Source organism: Wolffia australiana, chromosome 6 (genome assembly GCF_029677425.1).
Source record: "Wolffia australiana isolate 7733 chromosome 6, ASM2967742v1".
NCBI classification, from domain to species: domain Eukaryota; kingdom Viridiplantae; phylum Streptophyta; class Magnoliopsida; order Alismatales; family Araceae; genus Wolffia; species Wolffia australiana.
The window spans coordinates 16,378,029-16,399,535 of NC_135840.1; the positions used below are offsets into that span (position 1 = coordinate 16,378,029).

Consider the following 21,507-nt stretch of genomic DNA (forward strand, 5'->3'; position numbering starts at 1 on the left):
CATCATCAGCGTCCAGCATCATCTACAGAATCATCCTCATCTATTTGTTGACAGTGAATTTGTCATCATCAGTCAACCCCAACATAGAACATGCCTAAAAAAAGGAGAATTTGAACAGTTCTACCAAAATGGTGAAACAAAAAAATAAAATATGAAACAACAGTAATCGAGTGTGTTATCCTTGTTCCTAAATTCATTCCAGAATGGAAGTATTATCTAAAAATAACGGTAAGAGAGTTCTTTAGATTGGATTTGTTCAATCTTACTCAACCAGGAGAATTAATTGAGCAAAATCTCAGAAAAAAAAACTGGAAGACTAAAGTGAAGGAGTGGAGGAACATGGTTAGTCAATGATTACAAGGCCCTCATTGATCAATATTTACAGACTATCGATAAATTAAACTCCAAAAAATAAGGGACCAAGTAGACCTACCACATGTAGATTCTGTTCATAGCTGACCCAACCGCTCCTGGAAATGAGGAAAAAAGATAAACTCTTAAGTGATTATAGATTCAGAAAACTGCCACATGTCAGCAGCGTTCAAGCAAGTTTTGAGAAATCTTTTGTTCCTTGAAAAAGAGTAATTAAAAATACTTTCTTATTATATTTTTAATATATTACTTACTGATTAAAAAATAGATTATTTGGATACAATTTAGTGTTCCATCAAGACATATATTGTGTGGGTTATTTAATTCAAATGTATAGTTATATTAAGAAAATATATACTTGAAAAGCCAACAACTTGGATTATGCATATTTTTGCATGGAAAGCAGAGTAACTAACCTGAAGCATTTGGACTAACTTCGGGTGTTGTTCAAGAATTTGACAGAGCTTGTCTCGATCATTCAACAATGACTGCAAATCAAGGAAAGCAAAATATGGATGTTTATTGATCAGGAAGCTACCACAGAAGACATTTCCAAATAGGGTTTGGTAACGACAATGATCAAGACAAGTAAATAATGACAATAGCGAATCGTCATAGTCCTCTTCTTCATCCGTCAGTTGATCAATCATCCTTGTCATTGTCATTCATTCACACCCAACCATGGATTACATGATGATAACAAGATATGGGACGATGACAGTAACACATTACTCATCACCTGCCAACTCTTGATTGTTATAGATGATGACGATGAAAAATTAAAAGAAATTGACATCGTCATTCGTCCACATCTAAATATGGATCGCATGGCAATGACAAGATTTACGGAAGGCGATGACAAAAAAAAACTAGCCAATCCATGTTCAGTGTGAGCAACAACAACAACAAATCGGCAATCGTCATCCATCGATCTACATACGACAATGATGAAGTTGACGACGCCAAACTCATCACCGTCCTCCGATCTGATGTTGAAATCGGTTCATCCATCATGCAGAAACACGTACCTCGATCGCCTCAGGAGAAGAAAAGTACTGTTGCAACGAAAGCCCGGGATCCTGTTGAGACGGAGTATTCTCAGGGAGATGTTGTTCGAGAGACGACGACTGAGAAGAGCGACCGATCATCTTATCCTGTTGTTGAGACTGGTAGTAAACCAAATGGGGAAGCTGGAGAGGCTGTAGTTGCACCTGAACAGGACTTCTAAGAGAGGCAACCTGATCGGAAGGCAGCTGAGAAAACTGAACCCGAGGCTGCTGTTGAGGATGAGACGGACGAGGAACGAGCGGAGGCGGAGGAGGCGGTGGGCCCGGGAGACGAGGTTGAGAGGAAGGTTGACCTGGGGGAGGGGGACTTTGGCTGGGCTGCAAGTTAAGAGAAGTAAAGAGAGAGCCAGATAAAGGCGTTGGCCATGGCGTGAAGGGAGGAAGAGAATGAGTTGATAAGGCCGATCCTGAAGCCGGGAAAATTCCAGGAGTGGATGTAAGAGGAAGCTGGGCAGGGTGTGAACTGAAGGTCGACGGCAGAGGACTGGAGTACGGCGGAAGCGGGGTGGAAGGAGGCGGCAACGATCTTGCAGAAGAGCTCGAGGCATAGATGTCGATATTCAACTTATTTGTTGCAGATTGAGATGCCAATTTCTCGGAGAACGCCTGTTTAGATAGAAAATTAATAACTCAGTAAGAAAATAATAATATTATTAAGTGAAATTGTCATTTGCGGACTGAGATGTTGATTTTTCAGGGAATAACTGCTTTTGAATAATAATAACCTAATTAGAAAAAATTGAGATGCTAATTTTCCGGAGAACGCGTGTTTTATAAAAAAAAGTTTTAAAGAGGAGGGGAAAAATAAAACGGCCTTGATTTTCAGCATGAGATGCTATTTCTTAGAGGACACTTATTTTAGAAAAAATAATGAAATCCATCGCTTATTGAGAAGCTAATTTTCACAGAACACCTGTTTTAAAAAATGAAACACTAACCCATGGAGGAAAAGGAAATGCAATTTATTTGCAGATTGATACGCTAATCTTTCAGAGAACATTATTTAAGAAATAAGAATAACCCGATTATAAAAATAAAATAGAATTCATCTGCAGCAGAAACGGATGGAGGTGAGTTTTGCTTACTTGGAAATTGGGACCAGACAGAGATCCTTGGGCATTGACTTCGTACCCTTGCAATGGAAATCCCGAGGGAAGAGGAGGTTGCCCATCTTTTCCAGAGCCATAGCTCTGCCCAGATTGAGCAGATTGAATAGCAATCGAACTCATGGTTGGGGGCGGAGTATGAGGCAAAGGAGGCTGATTGCTCATCACTGATGATAAACCACTACCCCCCTTTTGAGGTCTATCCCTGTGATAAAAGCCTGCTCGAGAAAGTTGTGCCTCTACTTGAGATTGAGAATGGCTGATACCAAAGAAATGAGGAAGCGCGTTCCCACTTGTGTTCTGATCCCTCTGGGCGCTGTTTCTTCTGCTCAAATGAACATCATCAGAAGAACTCATATTTCTTTCGGATTCATTCTCTTCAGCAGTCGAAGACGGAGAACTAGCCCGCATCGCCACCGGCGCAGCCAGCAGACTATCATCCGGTTGAGGAAACAACATCTTATCATCAGATTCTGGCTCATCATCAAAGACAATGTTGATCTCATTATCGTCGTCGAGGTCGGGCTTTAATTCTTGCAGCCTGTCCTCTTTCTGGGAGTCAATTTCAGCCACGAGTAGTGGGTTTCTTCCAAGCGCGACGTCCGCAGTGGTTGCCGGTGAAGAACTCTGGCGCTGCTCTCTCTGCCTGGCCATGAATTCATCCACGTGGATAGAAGGCGGTCTTCCAGTAGAAATTCCTCCACGCTGAGTGCTTACTCCTTGGACATCAGCATTTCTCTCTCGCGCCACATAATCATCGACATGCATGGATGGAGGCCTGCTGGTATTAGGTTTACGCTGTCTGAAAGTGTCTCTGCGAGTTGGGCCGGAGCTGCTGCTCACAGGCCCAAGCCCACGAGGGAACCCATTGGAGGATAGTATCTCCGGGGCAGAGACATCGCGTGGCCGCCGTACAGAGCCCTCTGCTGACGTAAGCTTCCTTTTTGCTGGCAATGATGACATCATCAATCTATCAGGGGCTACGTCGGGGCACTCCCAAACAAATCTTTCGGCAAAAGCACTATCTAAGCTCATGTCTTCTTCTTCGTTTGACCTCAGCAGAAGTTCATAATAGTTCGATGTGTCGGTCAGACCAGGAGAAACCAGGCCTTCTGCCTTCAATGAGGAGGGTTTATAATTCTGAAGTAGGAGTGTCAATGCATTAACAGCTTCTTTTGCCTTTATGGAGAAACAAAGTCTTGAGTTATCAAGTGTTGTAATATGCCACAAAATAAAAAAAGGATACAGGTATTCGATGGGTATCGTACCTGGTGCCAGACTCTAAGGGTTGACGAAGATAAGACAGACTCATCATCTGTTGTCTTTTGATCGAACGCAGAAGTTATTCTGCGCAGATCTTCCAGGGAATCAACAGAAGAACCTGACTCATCTTTATCCAAGGAGAGTCCAAAGAGAGATCTCAGAATAGAAATCGCTGAGCCCAAGCTGCCAGACAATACAACAGAGAAAAAAGACTTCAGCCCCTTGCGAATGCCCTTTATTCTACCTGGCTATTATTGAAAGTTTTCATATTCTGCTCCCTTAATTGTTTGAAATATGAATCGATTAAACAATGTGACACTTTCATTATAGATTTTTTAATAATTTTATAAATGGTAAATGTTTCTCAACCTTTTATTACATAAAAACATCTGTCTAGGAAATCAGAGACATCTTTAGCTTCTCATAGATAAGTATCCAACTCCACTGTAAAACTAGAATTCATTTTACGAATGGACAAGAACTAAAATAATGGTACCAATTTAATTGTCCAACAACCGAGGAACCAAAATAATTTTTAAAGCCAGAACAGGGCTTAATCAATGGTAAAAAAATAAAATAAACCAAATCCAGATTTTAAAATGACGGTCAACAAATCAATTGAAAAAGGATCGCAATCTTTTCCAATTGAAATTGGATTCATTTTGCCTATATACAACGAGGCCTTTTTAAAATTATGCGTTACAGGAAAGATATTCCGTATTTGAGAACTTACTTGCCACTGTCCTCACAGACGCATAAGCAGCTCAGAGACAGTAAATGAACGGATTGAACGGCGTAATCTAAATCGATGTCTTTTCTCCGCAGGACGTCCAAAAGTTTTCTCCAGCAAACGAGGAAAGGAGGCGAGTCCCTCCACGACGAGATATCAGGAATATTAATATCAACATCTTGCTCAATGGGCTCGCCTGCCTCTGGTAATTCATTAGGAAAATGTATGCTTAAAAATGCGTTCCTTCCCTTCACGGTGGTGACAAATTCCTTCAAACACAATAGGCAACCAAGAAGTTCTCTTCCAACCGGCAGAGCCTGCCGAGAAATAAATGGACATGTGTTAAATATTTACAAGTTAAATGCTACCCAAACATCAAAAAAAATTAATCCGTTTCCAAAAAACTTTATTTAAAGCCAGTGCACCTCAAGGACGTAAAGAGTTTTAAAACGGAACCCAAGACCAAGAAATAAATACCGATAGATGATGATTGCTGCTAATGTCACGTTGAATATTAATGGGCCCTAGCTCTCTAAATTCTTCCAGATAGTCAGTCTAAGACAATATGATAGGGAAACAAAAATAGAGTCGCAGTAAAACTTAAAATGAAAGGGGAACACGATTTCACCCTTCATACAGACCCTCCCGTTGGGCTGCTTCTGGCCATCTGGTCACCTATATACTCACGAAATTCAGAAACTTCTCAACAAAACCAGCTTTTTATTACAGAATTGATGTACCCTTCCTTTTCCTTTGGCATAATATAGTTATGCCGTTCAGAAATGAACCAAGAAGATTCATCGGCTGATTCTGAGCCCTCGTCCAAACAATGTGGGACTACCAAACTTCTGATAAATCTACGATAAAAAGTTTCTGCATAGTCATCGAAGAACAGCATGGAATTTCCCGTCAAAACAGAAAATTAACCATAGCAGACTGGCAGCCCACAATTTATGCCAGACTCACTAAATTTTTGAGAAACTGAGATCGTATGACAGGAATATAAAACGGGAGAAGAGAGATCCAGAGGATACAATAACATAACGATGAACGGATCTGACAAAAATGAATGAACGCATTGATATTCTGTGTAAGACGCAGTGAAAGGGGTTTCCACACATGCATATTGGAAGCATTAGACTAGGTTTACGGTACCAAATTTTAGAAGGGCCAAGAAAAAAAGGTGTTCCAAAATGTCAGTTAAGATTCGTAAAGCTGAACCAAATCTGAAGGATCAGGCCTTGGCATGACCTATCAAGTGCATGATGAAACTGCATAGCAGGCTCTCAAGAGAGTACAACTAGACCACCATCTCGATCCCAAAGAAACTCAAAGAAATACGACATTAAGCTAACTCCAAGAGCTTCGGATTAACACCAGACGTCAAGAATAAAGAAAAATATTTAAATATTGATCTCCCAGAGAAAAACTCACAGAAAAAAAGGCAACCTTCAAACCTAAGGACCCCTTGAAGTTTTTGGTAAACCATGCTATCAGATAGGTTTGACACAAATCATAAATAGCTTGAGGCAAAACATAGACAATAAATATATGAAATTGTAGTGATAAATTCATCACCGATGCCTATGCATCAGGATACATAGAGAAAGACAAGCTTGCAAACCTTGCACATGCTCAGGACAATCCGGATTATTCTAGAACAACACGCCACATTTATGCTCTCAATGAAGATTCTGCGAAAGAAAGAAAACATTACGAAATATTCAAAACGTGAAATGGTAAAATGATTGGTCTTCTGAAAATCCCTTACTTATCACTTATGCAGGGATCCATGGCTGATTCACGTGAATCAAAAATCAATGCTAATGATTTGAAAGAAGAAATGCAGAAGTCCAGAATATTTCTTGAACTCTGACGGCCCGTTCTCTTTTCATATCCAGGGTCTTCTAAGAATACTAATGCCTCATGGGATTGCAGAAGTATTTGATCAAGGATATCCATAATCCCCATCTTCAGCAACAGATCCTAGAAGAAAAGCATAAATGAAACACATTGTATAACTTGAAAATTTGATGGAAGAAAATTGGCCAGAAGTTAGAGAACCTTTCCATACGGGTGCTCCAGCAATCTGCAAACAAACTCGAGCAGTCTATGTATCTGAAAATTCCAAAAATAATAGTTAACATTTAACCAACAAAAAAGGAAAGCAAAGACCTGAAGTACTACCTTGAAGAGGTCGATCTCAGACTGATTATTTATTTCCTTTGTGTGAGTGCTAATCCATGATAAAACAGGAGACAACAGAAGGACTGCAGATTCTATACTTTGGCATGCTATGCGAATCACAAAAACACGAAGCAGATCTTGGATAACCACCAAGCCCTGATCAAATCATGTTACAACGTCAATTAAGAAACATTGGGTCTTATTTCTAGGTAAAGAACAGCCAGAGAGTGTATTGCTCACAGCAGACCCAAAATGCAAAACGATCTGCGCAATTTTATTGAGTTGCGGAGCTAATCGACCAAGTAGAATCGACAGGCATTCGGACTGAAGATGCCATTCTACGAATTTCTCTCCATCATGGCCCAGTATAGTTCCAACACCAAGTGTTCTGATAGCACTTAGCAAGGGAATGCCGTTCTTCCAAAGCCATAAACCTTCTTCTGGAAGCAGATCCCCCTTCAAGGACAAGAAACCATAGAGTCGTCAAATGATGCTCTTTAAGTGCAACAACTGGGAACAAGGGCAAAAAATAAAAGGGAAAGGAAAACCAAAGAAATATCCCATCAGGCAAGAGGACAGAAATGCCTAAAGTGGGCTAAAATGACAGAAATGCCCGCGATAAGATGGGGATCATATAAGATTTAAGGAGGGAGACGGCCTACCAAAAGGAAGAATAAGCTGCATGCGTCCTTCGGGCCCAAAGCCAATGCTAAAGATGCTTGAATGTTATCGAGAACACAGTGAAACAAACCTGGAGCCCAACCAAAAATTGGCCAACATGCCATTGCAGAGGCAAGAAGACGGCACAAAGTACACAGTCTGAGAGCTGAGGAACGATAATGAAAAGAGAACTCTGCTTCACATGCTGCAAGCTTTGGACTGCAGAAACAAGTAGGTATTAGGGTAAAAATAATAGGAAATCCTTTGTTGGAACACAGGAGAATTTTATTTTGTTCTCTTTATGGTTTTTCTTGTATGGCTTGTGTTAGGGTTTTGTCTACCTATAAAGGAGTAGATGTTAGTGACAAACCCTAGAGAGTTTGGAGGAGAAGAAGGGTCGATGGAGGTTGAGAAATGAGAGAATAGATTGACATAAGAAAGTAAGTGGCTTACATTAGGGTATTTATACCCTATGAGAGAGAGGAAATAAGAGCTCCTAAAGGGCTTATAGAATAGGGCCCAAGAGGAGGATAAGCACTTAACTAACACCCCCCCGCAAGCGAAGTATGGATGTCGTCCATATTGAGCTTGGATACAGCACGTTGAAGCAGCGGCCGGGACAGTCCCTTGGTGAGGACATCCGCTGCCTGGTCAGCAGAGGAGACGTATTCGAGGTCGAAGAGGCCCTCGTCCATACGTTCCTTGAAGAAATAGCGGTTGCGCTCCATGTGCTTGATGCGCCCTTGCTGTCCGGGGTTCTTGGCCAAGGCGATAGTGGATTTGTTGTCACAGAAGAAGTGGATTGGTCCCACATACTTCACGTGAAGATCGGCGAGGATGTTGTGGATCCACTGTCCCTCGGCTGCCCCATCAGCAAGAGCGAAATTCGCCTCGCACTGGAGCGACACCTTGCCCTGCTTGCTACTTTTCCAGCTGACGAGGCTGCCAAGAACGAACGTGCAGTACCCCGTGGTAGACCGACAATCCACAACGGAGCCAGCAAAATCGGCATCGGTGTACACCTTCACCGTCTTGTCCGAGCTATGAGGGAAGAGGAGTCCCTTGCCCGGGCAGCCCTTGAGATACGAAAGTACCCGGTGGGCGGCTTGACTGTGGATCTCCCTCGGTGAGTGCATGAACTGACTGAGCAGGTTGACCGCGAATGCAATGTCGGGCCGAGTGTGAGTCAGGTAGAGGAGTTTGCCCACCAACTGCTGATAGCGGTGAGCATTCGTCAAAGGAGAGTCCTCGCCCTTGCCCAACTTGACGTTGGGGTCGATAGGAGTGCTCACTGGCGCACACCCGGTCATTCCTGTCAAAGTCAGCAAGTCGACGGCGTACTTCTGCTGTGAAACAAAGAGGCCCCGTGAGGAGTACGCCACCTCAAGGCCGAGGAAATATCGGAGAAGGCCAAGGGCCTTGATCTCAAATTCCTTGGCCAGGGCGGTGCTAAGACGAACGGCTTCAGCAGCATCTGATCCCGTGATGAGGATGTCGTCGACGTACACAGCAAGGATGGAGATCCCGGTCGGACGGTGGCGGAAGAACAAAGTGGCATCTCCGTTGCTCTGAGTGTACCCTTCGGCTTTCAGAACAGCGGAGAACCGGCCGAACCACATGCGCGGAGACTGCTTTAGTCCATAAAGGGACTTCCGCAGTCGGCAGACGTGGCCAGGGGGGCCGAGAGAGTAACCCGGCGGCTGCTGCATGTACACCTCCTCCGTCAAGTCGCCATGCAAGAAGGCGTTCTTGACGTCGAACTGTCGGATAGCCCACCGGAAGTGAGCCGCGAGGGCCAGGAGGAGGCGAACGGTCTCCATCTTCGCCACAGGTGAGAACGTCTCGAAGTAGTCCACTCCGTAAGACTGGGTGAACCCGCGAGCCACAAGTCGAGACTTGTAGCGCTCAAGGGTGCCATCCGCATGATGCTTCTTGGTGTGGACCCACTTGCAATCCACCGCCCGCTTGCCAAGAGGGAGGGGGACGATGTTCCAAGTGCGGTTTCGGAGTAGAGACTGCATCTCCTCATCCATTGCCGCTTTCCAATGAGGAGAAGCGATAGCATCGGCTAAGCGGCGAGGGATGGGATCCGACTCGATGCGAGCAAGAAACAGCCGGTAGGGAGTACTCAGCCGGTCGAAGGAAAGAAAATGCGAAAGAGGATAACGGGGCGTCTGAGTGCACTGACGAACCCCTTTCCGGAGGGCAATGGGCCATCCCAACTGGTCGTCATCGTCGAGAGAGGTTGAGGATGGCTCGGCCAATGGAAGATGAGCGGAAGCAGTGGGGGAGGGGAGTCCTCGGGGGGAGGACGAGAAGCCTCCACGGGAGAATCAGATGACGGAGCAGGGAAGAAGACTCGTCATGGAAGGGAAGGAAAGGGTCATCAAGGGGAGGAGGCGCAACGGGAAGCGAGGAGGATGACTCGAGAGGGGACTGATCGGAGGAAGGAGGAAGAGGAGGAGCATGCCGGATGGCGGGAAGCAAAGATGGGGAGGACAGCACGTCCAAAGGCCCCTCGGGGGTCACCGACGGAGAAGAATCAAAGGGAGAGGGATCATGGAATGAGGAAGAAGATGCGGGAGCGGTGGGCTCCAAGAAAGGAACGGGCCCCAAGTGGGGAGCCGAGGGGGCCTCATCCAACGGGAGGCGGGATGAGGAAGAGTGGTCCCCAAAATAGGGTTCATGCTCGGCAAAGGTGACATTTGCCGAGATGAAGTATCGCCGAGACGGCGGATGGTAGCACCGATACCCCTTCTGAAGAGAGGAGTACCCAACGAAGACGCACCTAACAGCACGAGCGTCAAGCTTTGTCCGGCCCGGAGACGTGTCGTGGACATATGCCGTGCAGCCGAATATCCGTGGCAAGAGACCCGTCCGCAGGCACGTGTCGGGGAAGGCCGCGCTCATCCGGTCAGGGGGTAGAGAACGCCAACAGCTGGGTGGGAATGCGATTGACGAGATGGGTGCTCGTCAGGACGGCATCGCCCCAATACGGCCACGGGGCCTTGGCGTCGATAAGGAGCGTCCGGGCCGTCGAGGTGACATAGCCGATGCGACGTTCGGCTAGTCCGTTCTGCTCCGGGGTGGCAGGGCATGAAGATTCGTGGAGGATCCCCCGGTCGGCGAAGAAGGCGTCGAGGTCGTTGTTGAAGAAGTCGCGGGCATTATCCGAGCGAAACCGCTGGATACCCCGACCAAACTGCGTCGCCACCATCGCACAAAAATGACGGACATTCTGCGCAACTTCCGACTTCGCGGTGAGGAGGTAGACCACGTATAGCGAGTTGCCTCGTCCACAAGTAGAAGGAAGTACCGATGACCTTTCAAGCTAGGTTTCGGGGCAGGTCCCCACACGTCGCTATGCACCCGGAACAGCGGGACAGATGTGTGAGCCGAGGACGGAGTGAAGGAAGAACGGCGATGCTTCGCCAACTGACAAGCGTCACACACCAAGGTCTTAAGGTCCAAGCCAGAACATAATTCAGGGGAAAGACGGTGAAGAGTCGCAAAAGGCGGGTGGCCCAGCCGCTGGTGCGTCATCAGGAGTCGTCCCCACCGCTGCTCGGCCCCCGTCCGAAGTGTCCGATGCACCGCGAAGCACTGCGACCGTCCCCCATCATCCAGCAACAGCAGCCCGTTCTCCCGCCTAATCCGTGTAGTCCGGCCGACCTTGTCAGACAGAAACATGCCGTCAGGTTGGAGATGAAATGAGCACTGGACGGCATCAACAAGGCGTTGGGGTGACAGAAGTACAGCCCGCAGGTCGGGAACGTGGAGGACGTTGCGGACCACACCAAGGCCGTCCACATAGACTGCCCCGATTCCAGCCACGCGTAGTCGTCCACCCCCGGCCGTGAGAACAGTACGTGCACCACTATGCCGGACGTAGGAGACGAACCGAGTGTTGAGGGGGGTCATGTGCTCAGTGGCCCCCGAGTCAAGCACCCAAGTCGTGTCCGATACGACCGGCGAGTGAAACGCCGTATGGCCGCAATACCAAGTGTCGGCAGGGGAGGAAGACGCACCAAATGTGCCGAAGTAGGCAGTCGAAGAAGGCTGCATGGCTGCCACCTGATCACGGAGCCGGGCAAGCTCGGCTTGGATGCTGTCCAGAGCCGTGGTAGACGTGCTCGGGGCCGGGGAAGATTCAGATTGGGCCAACATGGCCTTGCTGTCCGCCTCTTTCTTCTTTCGCCAGTCGTTGAGACGTTTAGTGCACTTGTTCTTCCAGTGGCCCGGCTTCCCGCAATAGGTGCAGACGGGTGTTTTTGCAGGGCGGGCAGCGGCTGCCGGAGTCGGTAAGAGGGCCGAGGACTGCCCAGCAGCGGCAGCAGGTGCTGCCAGAAGCGCAGAGGACTCAGCCGGGTCGGAGGTGGGAGTCCCATGGAGAAGGAGATGACTCTCTTCCTCCTGGAGCTCCTGAACCAACGTCTCGAGATCCGGAGGGCCATCTTTGTTGTGCAGGGCCCGACGACGAATGGCCTCATATTCCCGGTTTAGGCCGTTGAGAAACCCCATGATGCGCAGGATAAGCATGTTCTGATAGGTCTTGCACTTGGGGTCGTCCGTTGGCAGGTAGTGGTCCACTTCATCCCACGCCTTCTTGTGTGCGAGAGCATAATCGGAGATCGACAGAGAGCCCTGTTTCAGGTTGGAAGCTTGAGCAGCGAGGGCGTAGATGCGCCACCAATCATTCTCCCGCCCGCAAAATTTCGTGGCTTGGTCCCAAAACCCTTTGACCGCTTTCTGATGGGGAAAGCGGTCGCGAAATCGGGGCCAATGTGAACGTGGACAGCCACCCAAGAATGAACTGCTCCTCGGCATCCCAAGCCGCATAGTGAGGGTGATCGGCGGTCAAGGGATGCTCGGTGCAGTGCTTGTACAGTTGACGGGATTTGAGGGTGGTCTCGATGAAGCGAGACCACTGCAGAAGATTCGGGCCGCGGAGAAGAGTTGATTCCGGGACCAGAGGCAACGGATGAGTGATCTTGTAGGAGAGCGGCTTCTCCGCAAAGTCGGTCTCTGTGTAAGGCATGGTCTCTGTGTCGGTCTCTGCGCGGCTGACTGTGCGACTGGCTGCGCGACTGGCTGTGCGGCTGGCTGCGCGGCTGGCTGTGCGGCTGGCTGCGCGGCTGGCTGTGCGGCTGGCTGCGCGGCTGGCTGTGCGGCTGGCTGCGCGGCTGGCTGTGCGGCTGGCTGTGCGGCTGGCTGTGCGGCTGGCTGCACGGCTGGCTGTGCGGCTGGCTGCGCGGCTGACTGCGCTGCGGGCTGCGCGGCTGGCTGTGCGGCTAACTGCGCTGCGGGCTGCGCGGCTGGCTGCGCGGCTGAGCGGGCTGCGCGGCGGCTTGCTGCTGTGCGGCTGGCTGGTCGCGCGGCGGCTTGCTGCTGCGCGGCTTGCTGCTGTGCGGCTGGCTGGTCGCGCGGCGGCTGGCTGCTGCGCTGCTGGCTGAGCGCGGCGGCTGGCTGTGCGCGCGGCTGGTCGCGCTGGCTGGCTGGTCGCGCGCGGCTGGCTGCTGCGCGGCTGTGCTGGCTGCTGAGCGGGCTGCGCGGCGGCTTGCTGCTGTGCGACTGGCTGGTCGCGGCGGCTTGCTGCTGCGCGGCTTGCTGCTGTGCGGCTGGCTGGTCGCGCGGCGGCTGGCTGCTGCGCTGCTGGCTGGCGCGGGCGGCTGGCTGTGCGCAGCGGCTGGTCGCTGGCTGGCTGGTCGCGGCTTGCTTGCTGCGCGCGCTTGCTGCTGTGCGGCTGGCTGGTCGCGTGGCGGCTGGCTGCTGCGCTGCTGGCTGAGCGCGCGGCTGGCTGCGCGGCGGCTGGTCGCGCTGGCTGGCTGGTCGCGCGGCTGGCTGCTGCGCGGCTGTGCTGGCTGCGAGGAGGGAGGGAGGGAGGGTGAACCCTAAAGGGTGGAGGGATGGAGGGAGGGTGAGATCAAGGGGATCTAGAGCTCTGATACCATGACAAACCCTAGAGAGTTTGGAGGAGAAGAAGGGTCGATGGAGGTTGAGAAATGAGAGAATAGATTGACATAAGAAAGTAAGTGGCTTACATTAGGGTATTTATACCCTATGAGAGAGAGGAAATAAGAGCTCCTAAAGGGCTTATAGAATAGGGCCCAAGAGGAGGATAAGCACTTAACTAACAGTTAGTATCCCCAACCTTGTCCAGGGTTATCTCAGTCTTCTGTTCACAGGTTTGTTCCCTTTTAAAAAAATGAACCGTTGATTTGGAACGGTATTTCCCATTACATTATATTTTTCTAAAAGTTAACTATCTCGGTTTCATAGATGTATTTCCCATTACGTTATGTTCACAGGTTTGCTCCCATTTGTTTTTCACATGTCAGTTTGCTCAGAGAGTATGGGCATCCCAGCAGGTCCCAGGGGTGGTTATCTCCTCCGACGAGGCATTTTGGGCCTCAGCCATGCTCGGGAGACCCAGGAGCAGACTGGAGTGGGGGAGGCTGTTAGCGACATTATGGGCACTGTGGCTGCACCGAACAAGGTGGTGTTTAAGGGGAGGACAGTTTCGGTGGAGAATGTCATCCACAATATTCAGGCGCTAGTGTCAAGGTGGGTTGGAGGGAGCTGAAAGGCAGACCCTCTTCGGGTCTTGATTGCATATGGTCTGTACATGACTTTCATTTTAATGGTATCAGGTAGACCACCGACCCCGGGTGGTCTTCCATATTTTTCGTTCAAAAAAAAAAAAGAAATATATATATATAGATTTTTAAAAAATCTATACATACGAAAATGGACAGGTAAGAAAAAGGACATTATCCTTGGGATCTGATGCTAATCAGCCACTCAATACATTAATGATTCAACTTCCTAAGTTGATTCCCTATCACATAAGTTCATTCCGATTTTTTTCTCATCATATAAGTACTTATTTTATTAACTAAGAACCTTCCCTTGCTAGTTTGAGGCGGGATTTTACGAGCAAGGCGAAGAGGTAACAGAAGAAAATGTGAATAAGGGTAGCCCTCCACTAAGGGGATCTTCCAGAGGTGGCACATGCGCCAATCCAGACCTTTTATCATCTAGTTTCTTTTTACCTTCCTCTCTAACTTCCCTCTAAGAACCCTCCATTATAGAGATCTAATCAAAGATCTCTATCTGTAGACGTGTCACCTATTCTAAGTAAGTGCTATCGTGCTGTTGTCCTGCTTCTCTCTCCCAGCCTCTTCTTTCTCTCTTCCTCTGATTCTTGAATTTTTTTTTTTTGAAATTTTGAGCTGTGATCACATGCCCATGCTGTGGTCACCAATGAGGACTTCCCAGTCGGTCACCCATCCTGGTACTGCTCCCACCCAAGTACGCTTAACTTCTGAGTTCTAATGGGATACGGTACACTATTGTGCTGATACTCGTGTCTGATTCTTGAATTATAAACTTTCAGTAAACCCATCAAGACAAATCATCTAGGGCATTGTGTAAACACACAACAAAATGAAGTTCAGATCAGAAATGTATATCAAAAGGGAGGTAAGAAATATGGTCCAACCTCAACTCTCGGTGCAACCGCAGAAGCGCCTTGAGCAATTTCGTGTTCCGATACTGCTCTTTAGCCTCCTGTAAAGAAAATATGGTAAAAAATTAATCCCTTTAATAGTCGGGTAAACTTAGTTGCCCAAAATGAGCAAATGTCAGATGTTGCTACACATGACTTTGTAGGAAATAGACAGCTCCCAAATAAAACTAATAAAACAATCGGACACAACCAGACTGAAAATGAGGCACATACAACGGGAATTCGGACATTATGCATATAAACCAAGTCTATCAGAAAAACTAATTAAAAATGTTGGGAAAATTGAACAGGGGGTCTTCACAATTTGGGAAGAAATTCGAGTGTCTAATAGACACGCCGCACTATGTCCTAATTATACTTTTAAGTCCCTACTTCCTCATGTAATATTTCTTTAAGCCTCGTGTACAATGTATTTGTACATATGACCTAAAGTGAGTCAGTCATATAGACGGACACTTAAAGATACTCACTGGGAGAGGCCCAGCCCAGTAGTAACCCGTACCTATAAGGCTTTCACGAATTAGTGAGATGACGTTTTGTTCGGCAAGCCATAATTGACAAGGAAGGTGGCGCGTGTTTCCTTCTGAGTCTATTCGAAAATTGTATAGCCATAAATTAGAGCAGTCTGGGTAAGAGAACAATAACTCACCAATCATTTATTAAGTATGATATGCTGGCAGCAGTTAAGTAACATACAGAGACCCGCTCTGAGATATGACTCAAAGCGTATTAAGAACATTAATAATTTTGTAGTCTAGATAATGACGTGGCTGAAAGAAATAGGGCAATCTGCACTACTGACTGGGCAACGAATCTAAAGATCCCGATTGGGCAAGATGCAGACGTAGCAACCGGGAATATAACTTGCCACTCACCTGCTAGAAAGATGAAATTTGGCTTTCTAGAATTTTATTTTGATGAAAAGCTCTCCAAAACCTGGTCACTAAGAATAAACCTAGGATACATGTTCCTCATTTTTCATGCACAAAATGAATGACGTTTGAAAAGCAAAGAGCGACCAAAATAAATATTGCAGAGTGATAATAAACATGAACAACATAGTAGCTCTTCGTAGAAAGATTTTTAGAATGTTCAACTTAGGTCCTCAAACACAGACTCCCTGACGCCAATAGGATGAGGGTTTTTACGCATATATCCATTGATGGATTAAACTCTTAAGTCCAAATTTGATGATAACATGATGAAAACAAGTAGTTCAAACGTGCACAGAAAAAAGTTACACTAAATATCATACATGCAATTGCCGCAGAAGATTAATCAGCAGAACTAATGCAGGAATCATTAGCTCAACCACACTTTGCTCTATATTTTGCTCAAGGAGCAAATCAGAGGTGGAGCCACAATCACCCCCTTCGTCAACAAGATAATCTGCAATAAACAATATTTGTTATCAGCCTATTTCATTATCATCCATCTTCTTTCTTTAATTCTATAATTATCTGTGTGCCCGGGTTTAAATACCCCATTTTTAGAAGACGTTATATTTTTCTCTGTCCTCCATCTTTCTCTACATCGCTGGAGTTCTTCAATTTTAAGATATTTAATGAGGCACAAAAAAAGGTTGGACACAAAAACAAAGGAAAGTTCAAATTATGATCAGGAGTTAGCCGACAGAGATCCCAAAGACCAAATTAAATGAAAGTGACAGGCAGGATTCACTTTAGGAGAACATCTGAAGTTGGGATGGTGGAAAAAACTTATAAAACGCAAAACCAAAAGAGCCACACCAAATTAAAATAAATGAAAAGATGTTGCTCTTCAACATGCACAATGCACTTTTCTTCATTGGTTGGCGTTTGTTCACAAGAGTGTAAAGTCAATTTTAAAGTTCTAAGATAGCAAAGATTTCAAGTTAAGCAACAAATGAAATGACTCCCGATAGAAATATTTTGGAGGAAGTTCTTGCATTTAACTTTTAATTTCAGAAAAGGGTTAGATCTGAATAAGCATAAGACATACCAAATGTGTTTGACGATCGTTCAAGGATAAATCTCGAGTTCATTAGAACCACAAATATGAGGGTCACTGCTCCTTCTTCGAACAACATTGCTGCCACGGTCTTCACCAACAGGATTAAACAGAGTGAAAAACAAATAAATTTAATTTAATTCACACCAAAAACATACCGAATTTTCAGAGACAAAAGCCAAAATTCTGAAGGCCGTTGTCAGCTGAACCAGAGACATATTGGGAAGGGCAATGCCCTCAAATAATTTATCAGCAACAAACTTTCCCAGCAGGTTTTCAACAAAATGAAAATCGGAACTGGGCCCAGACTCTCCCACAACATTTTCAACGTCCATTGATTCAGACACAAGAACGCTTGAAGAACTGAGATGAGCATCTCCACCAGAAGCTAAAACAGCAGCATAACGGAGGAGCCCGACAGGCCCACTCTTGTGATACACAACGCCAGCATCGATCCAGTCTAGTACTCTGCTTGGGGCATTCTTCTTATTCAACCCTGGTGACGAGGCATGTAATGCCCCATGAAGGTCTACAGCATGCCGTATCCAAGCCGACAGCGACGTCGCGTTTGAATCCATGACAATGGCTTCAACTATCTCCGCAGCGAAATGGAAGACAGCAATACTAGATGATAAAGACCCTGAAATATTATCTTGGATAAATTAAGCGAAAGTCCTTGAGATTGAAAAAGTAAGCCTCTACATACCAGCATTCACCGAAACTGGTTCCATGTCTTTAAAGGATCGTAATATCTGGATGAGAGCTGATACTGCCTACAAATGGAAACCAATATGTGGAGATAAAATCAATAAATAATATGGAACAAAGTGAAAATCCATTTAGGAGAACAAAAATAACCAGGCAGATAAAATAGATTTAAGACCTCAGGGAATTGCCCGGCGGATAACAATGCTTGTCGTCCTGCGTCAGATCTGCACAAAAATAAACCCAAGGTTATGAAAGAAAGCCCAGAGAGAGGAACGGAAGATATAAGAAGCCAGCCGTTCAACCTGGAAATCGCACAAAGCTCCCAAAGAGTCCATAGTTGCTCTTCAGAGTGAGGAGATGACAACAGCATGTCAATAGTGCCGGCCTACGTATCAAAAGAGAAAAGAGTAAGAAACACTAAACCATAAACACATAATGAAACACCCGATTTTCATTAGAACAATAGATCCTATGTTGAGATTTTAAAGGATTCTAGAATGTTCTTGATTTCTTAAAGGTTCTAGAATGTTCATACTAAAAGGTTCAAACGATATGCAGAAGGTTCTAGAACGTTCAACCTTCAAGGTTCTCAAAAGAAATAGGGTCTGGAAAGTTCTAAAAGTGTCATGGATTCTAAAAGTTACTTCTTTTACCCCATAAAGATTAGTGTCCTACATTGTACTTTTTTTAAGAATTTGTATCCTACATTGTAATGAACAGAGAGGTTCAGTTGATGATTAGTTTTCTTTCTCTTGAGTTTTTTTACTTTCTCCAACCAAATACTTAATTAAGGAGGTGGTGGCATTTTTTATGACCAGCTGTTTCCTGGTAGTTTCTCACACCGCATTAGGTGAATGATGTCATCATAGACAACGAAAATAAGACAAATAGATCAAAGACCAACTTGAAGCATCACAGCCTGTCAATTACACTTTTGACGGAGAACTCAGTAACATCTCAACTGGAGCTGATTCAGAACAAAAACCACAATCCAATTAGAAATAAGTTGCTGATCAGCATCACCGCCCAAAGACTCGGAATATTGCGGCATAAATGATCTCTCTGACTCAAACCCAAATGGAAATACCTTTAAACGACTTCTAAGGAAGTAATCAATAAGGCCATTTTGTGAAAAAAAACTAGTTAAACGATTCATCCTCTGTCCTGACTGATCTATCCATCACTTACCAAAAAATTGGATCCTAACAATGAACTTAACGTACATAAACGTAAGAGTATGCTGGACCAATATGTAAGATAAATCAATATAAGGGCTATATACCTGACAAGGTGATACAAATTTTATCGCCAAAACAAAAAGGGAAACTCGGCGAGCTGTGAACTGCTCAATCTTATTATACTTAAGGGAAAAAATAAAACCACCACAAGTGAGACAAACAGGTGACAGATCACTCCGTACCACTCTAAGATGAACCTCTGCGATCATTCCAATTTCTTCAGGACGGCAAAAGAAACCCTTTGACATTAGAACTGCTGCATGTCTAAGCGTGACATAGTCTGCCTTTTCTGATTCTTCCATTCCTTGTAGAGACAAAACAAGTGCTGCGGTAGCCTCTGGTTGACAGAGCAGAAATAATAAACCTGAAAATTGAGGAATAATAGCAGTCAGGAAGACGTTTGAAAAAAATCTTCGATAAGAGATGTACAAAAACCTGAGCGACAGTTGAGAAGCCTCAGAAGTATTTCTTCAATCGAAGCAGCCAGCTCAATAAATATCTCCAAAGTGACACCACTATTCATGCGAAGAGTAGGTGATGACAATATAGCAGCAGATAGAGGAAGAAACCCTCTCTCCTGGTTCAGCCACAGACGCAAAATTATAAATCAGGTAATTTCACACATTCGAACAAAAGTGCGTTGAAAAACAGAAAATTGATAGATAGCATCATATGGCAAGTAATCGCACGATCACCATATGAAAAAACCCGTGGCTAATATACACCTTTGAAATATCGATTACACCTCTGAACTTACCAATATTTGCTATCATCAACATTTTTATTCCACAAAAACGATGAACCTAGCATTATCAGTTCTGATACAACTCACATAATCGACTTCTGAATTGGGCATACCAAATATTCTTTTCCGAATCATTAGTGAAAATATATACACAAATAGTCATTATAAATTTTTTTTTTGAACAACATTTGTCATTATAGTCATTATAATATTGTTAGTGAGAGACTAGCTACTATGGGCTAATGGGCCCTATTCTATAAGCCCATTAGCCCATCTATCCTTCTCTCTATTAGGGTATACATATCCACCTATGTACTCAGTTATGGGGATGTTATTATCTTCCACTTTCCTTCCACAACATGGTATCAGAGCTCCAGAGCTCCTCACCTAGGGTTTGACATCGCCCGCACATCGCCGCTGCCGCTCTTGCAGCAGCAGCCGCCACCGCCGCTCGCACGCGCAGCAGCACATCGCCGCCGCACGCACGCGCAGCAGCCCGCAGCCGCCGCGCGCACGCGCCGCAGCCCGCAGCCGCCGCGCGCCGACGCCGCGCGCGCAGCCGCCAGCTGCTGCGCGCCTACGCCGCAGCCGCCAGCCGCGCGCACGCGCGCCGCAGCTCCAGCCGCAGCACGCCGCGCCGCAGCCGCCAGCCACCGCGCGCCGCGTGCGCAGCCCTAGCCGCAGCGCCGCCGCGCGCCGCCGCCGCGCCGCGCGCTGCGCGCGCAGCTCCAGCCGCCGCGCCACGCCACAGCCGCCAGCCCCGCGCGCGCGCGCAGCCTAGCCGCAGCGCTCGCGCGCGCAGCCGCCGCGCGCGCGCGCACGCGCGCAGCCCTAGCCGCAGCGCCTGCGCGCCGCCCGCCGCGCGTGCACGCGCTGCAGCTCCAGCCGCAGCGCGCCCACGCTGCAGCGCGCCATGCCGCAGCCGCCAGCCGCTGCGCGCGAGCCGCAGCTCCAGCCGCAGCGCGCCGCACCGCAGCTGCCAGCCACCGCGCGCCAGCGCGCAGCCCCGCAGCCGCAGCGCGCCAGCGCCGCAGCCGCCGCCGCGCCGCGCACGCGCCGCAGCCCTAGCCGCAGCTCGCCTGCGCCGCAGCCGCCCGCCGCCGCCACCGAAACCAACATGCCGTTCACTGAGACTGACTTCGCCGAGAGGCCCTTGTCCTACAAGGTGGCCCATCCGCTCCCATCGGTCCCGGAGGTGACACTCCTACGGGGCCCGAATCTCCTTCAGTGGATGCGCTTTGTCGAAACCGCCCTGAAGGCACGTCAGCTCTTCAAGCACTGCACTGAAGAGCCCCTTACAGTCGACCACCCACACCATGCGGCATGGGACGTTGAGGAACAGTTCGTCCTCGGCTGGCTGTATGCGTACACCCTGGCTCCCGACTTCCACGACCGGTTTCCGCATCAGAAAACGGTCAAAGGATTCTGGGATCAGGCGCTCCTTCTGTGGCCGGGACAACGACTGGTGGCGCCTTTATGCTCTTGCATGTCAGGCCAGCAATCTCCGTCAGGGGACGCTGACCATCTCTGAATATGCACTTGCCCACAAGAAGATATGGGATGAGGTGGACTATTATCTTCCACCCGACGACCCGACATCGAAGACGTACCAGAATGTGCTCCTCTTGCGGATCATGGGCTTCCTCAGCGGCCTGAACCGCGAGTATGATGACATCCGTCGTCGTGCTTTGCACCGCAAAGAAGGTCCACCTGCTCTTGAGGAATTGGTGAAGGAGCTCCAAGAGGAGGAAAGTCACTTTCTCCTCCATGGGACTCCCTCCTCCGGTCCTCCGGGCGAGTCGACCGCCCTGCTTTCTGCCCCCACCGCGTCTGCACTTTCTTCCGGCGGCAAGCCCCCGGCGATCCTCCCTACGCCCACATCCGCTGCTCCACCAGCTGGGACGGCGGTTTGCT

General features: G+C 47.5%; 1 protein-coding gene across 2 annotated transcripts in view; it reads right to left on the bottom strand.

Annotated features, from left to right (window-relative positions):
- Positions 1 to 295: 295 nt before the first annotated feature.
- Positions 296 to 21,507, bottom strand: part of EMB2016 (mRNA methyltransferase EMB2016) — a 47,406-nt gene continuing 26,194 nt past the window's right edge. Inside the window, exons 8-29 of one of the 2 annotated variants that reach the window (XM_078576412.1) lie at positions 19,284 to 19,425; positions 19,031 to 19,212; positions 17,913 to 17,995; positions 17,786 to 17,834; positions 17,609 to 17,675; positions 17,061 to 17,542; positions 16,894 to 16,993; positions 16,169 to 16,302; positions 14,887 to 14,954; positions 7,388 to 7,604; positions 6,966 to 7,181; positions 6,726 to 6,881; positions 6,603 to 6,656; positions 6,310 to 6,524; positions 6,163 to 6,232; positions 4,542 to 4,855; positions 3,814 to 3,991; positions 2,525 to 3,724; positions 1,584 to 2,045; positions 1,401 to 1,499; positions 789 to 860; positions 296 to 470 (exon numbers count right to left, since the gene is read on the bottom strand). In XM_078576412.1, coding sequence (XP_078432538.1) covers positions 450 to 470; positions 789 to 860; positions 1,401 to 1,499; positions 1,584 to 2,045; positions 2,525 to 3,724; positions 3,814 to 3,991; positions 4,542 to 4,855; positions 6,163 to 6,232; positions 6,310 to 6,524; positions 6,603 to 6,656; positions 6,726 to 6,881; positions 6,966 to 7,181; positions 7,388 to 7,604; positions 14,887 to 14,954; positions 16,169 to 16,302; positions 16,894 to 16,993; positions 17,061 to 17,542; positions 17,609 to 17,675; positions 17,786 to 17,834; positions 17,913 to 17,995; positions 19,031 to 19,212; positions 19,284 to 19,425 — 4,581 coding nt within the window. In that variant the 3' untranslated portion in view covers positions 296 to 449. Of the gene's footprint in view, positions 471 to 788; positions 861 to 1,400; positions 2,046 to 2,524; positions 3,725 to 3,813; positions 3,992 to 4,541; positions 4,856 to 6,162; positions 6,233 to 6,309; positions 6,525 to 6,602; positions 6,657 to 6,725; positions 6,882 to 6,965; positions 7,182 to 7,387; positions 7,605 to 14,886; positions 14,955 to 16,168; positions 16,303 to 16,893; positions 16,994 to 17,060; positions 17,543 to 17,608; positions 17,676 to 17,785; positions 17,835 to 17,912; positions 17,996 to 19,030; positions 19,213 to 19,283; positions 19,426 to 21,507 lie in introns of both variants that reach the window. The other variant, XM_078576411.1, reaches the window with a different exon arrangement.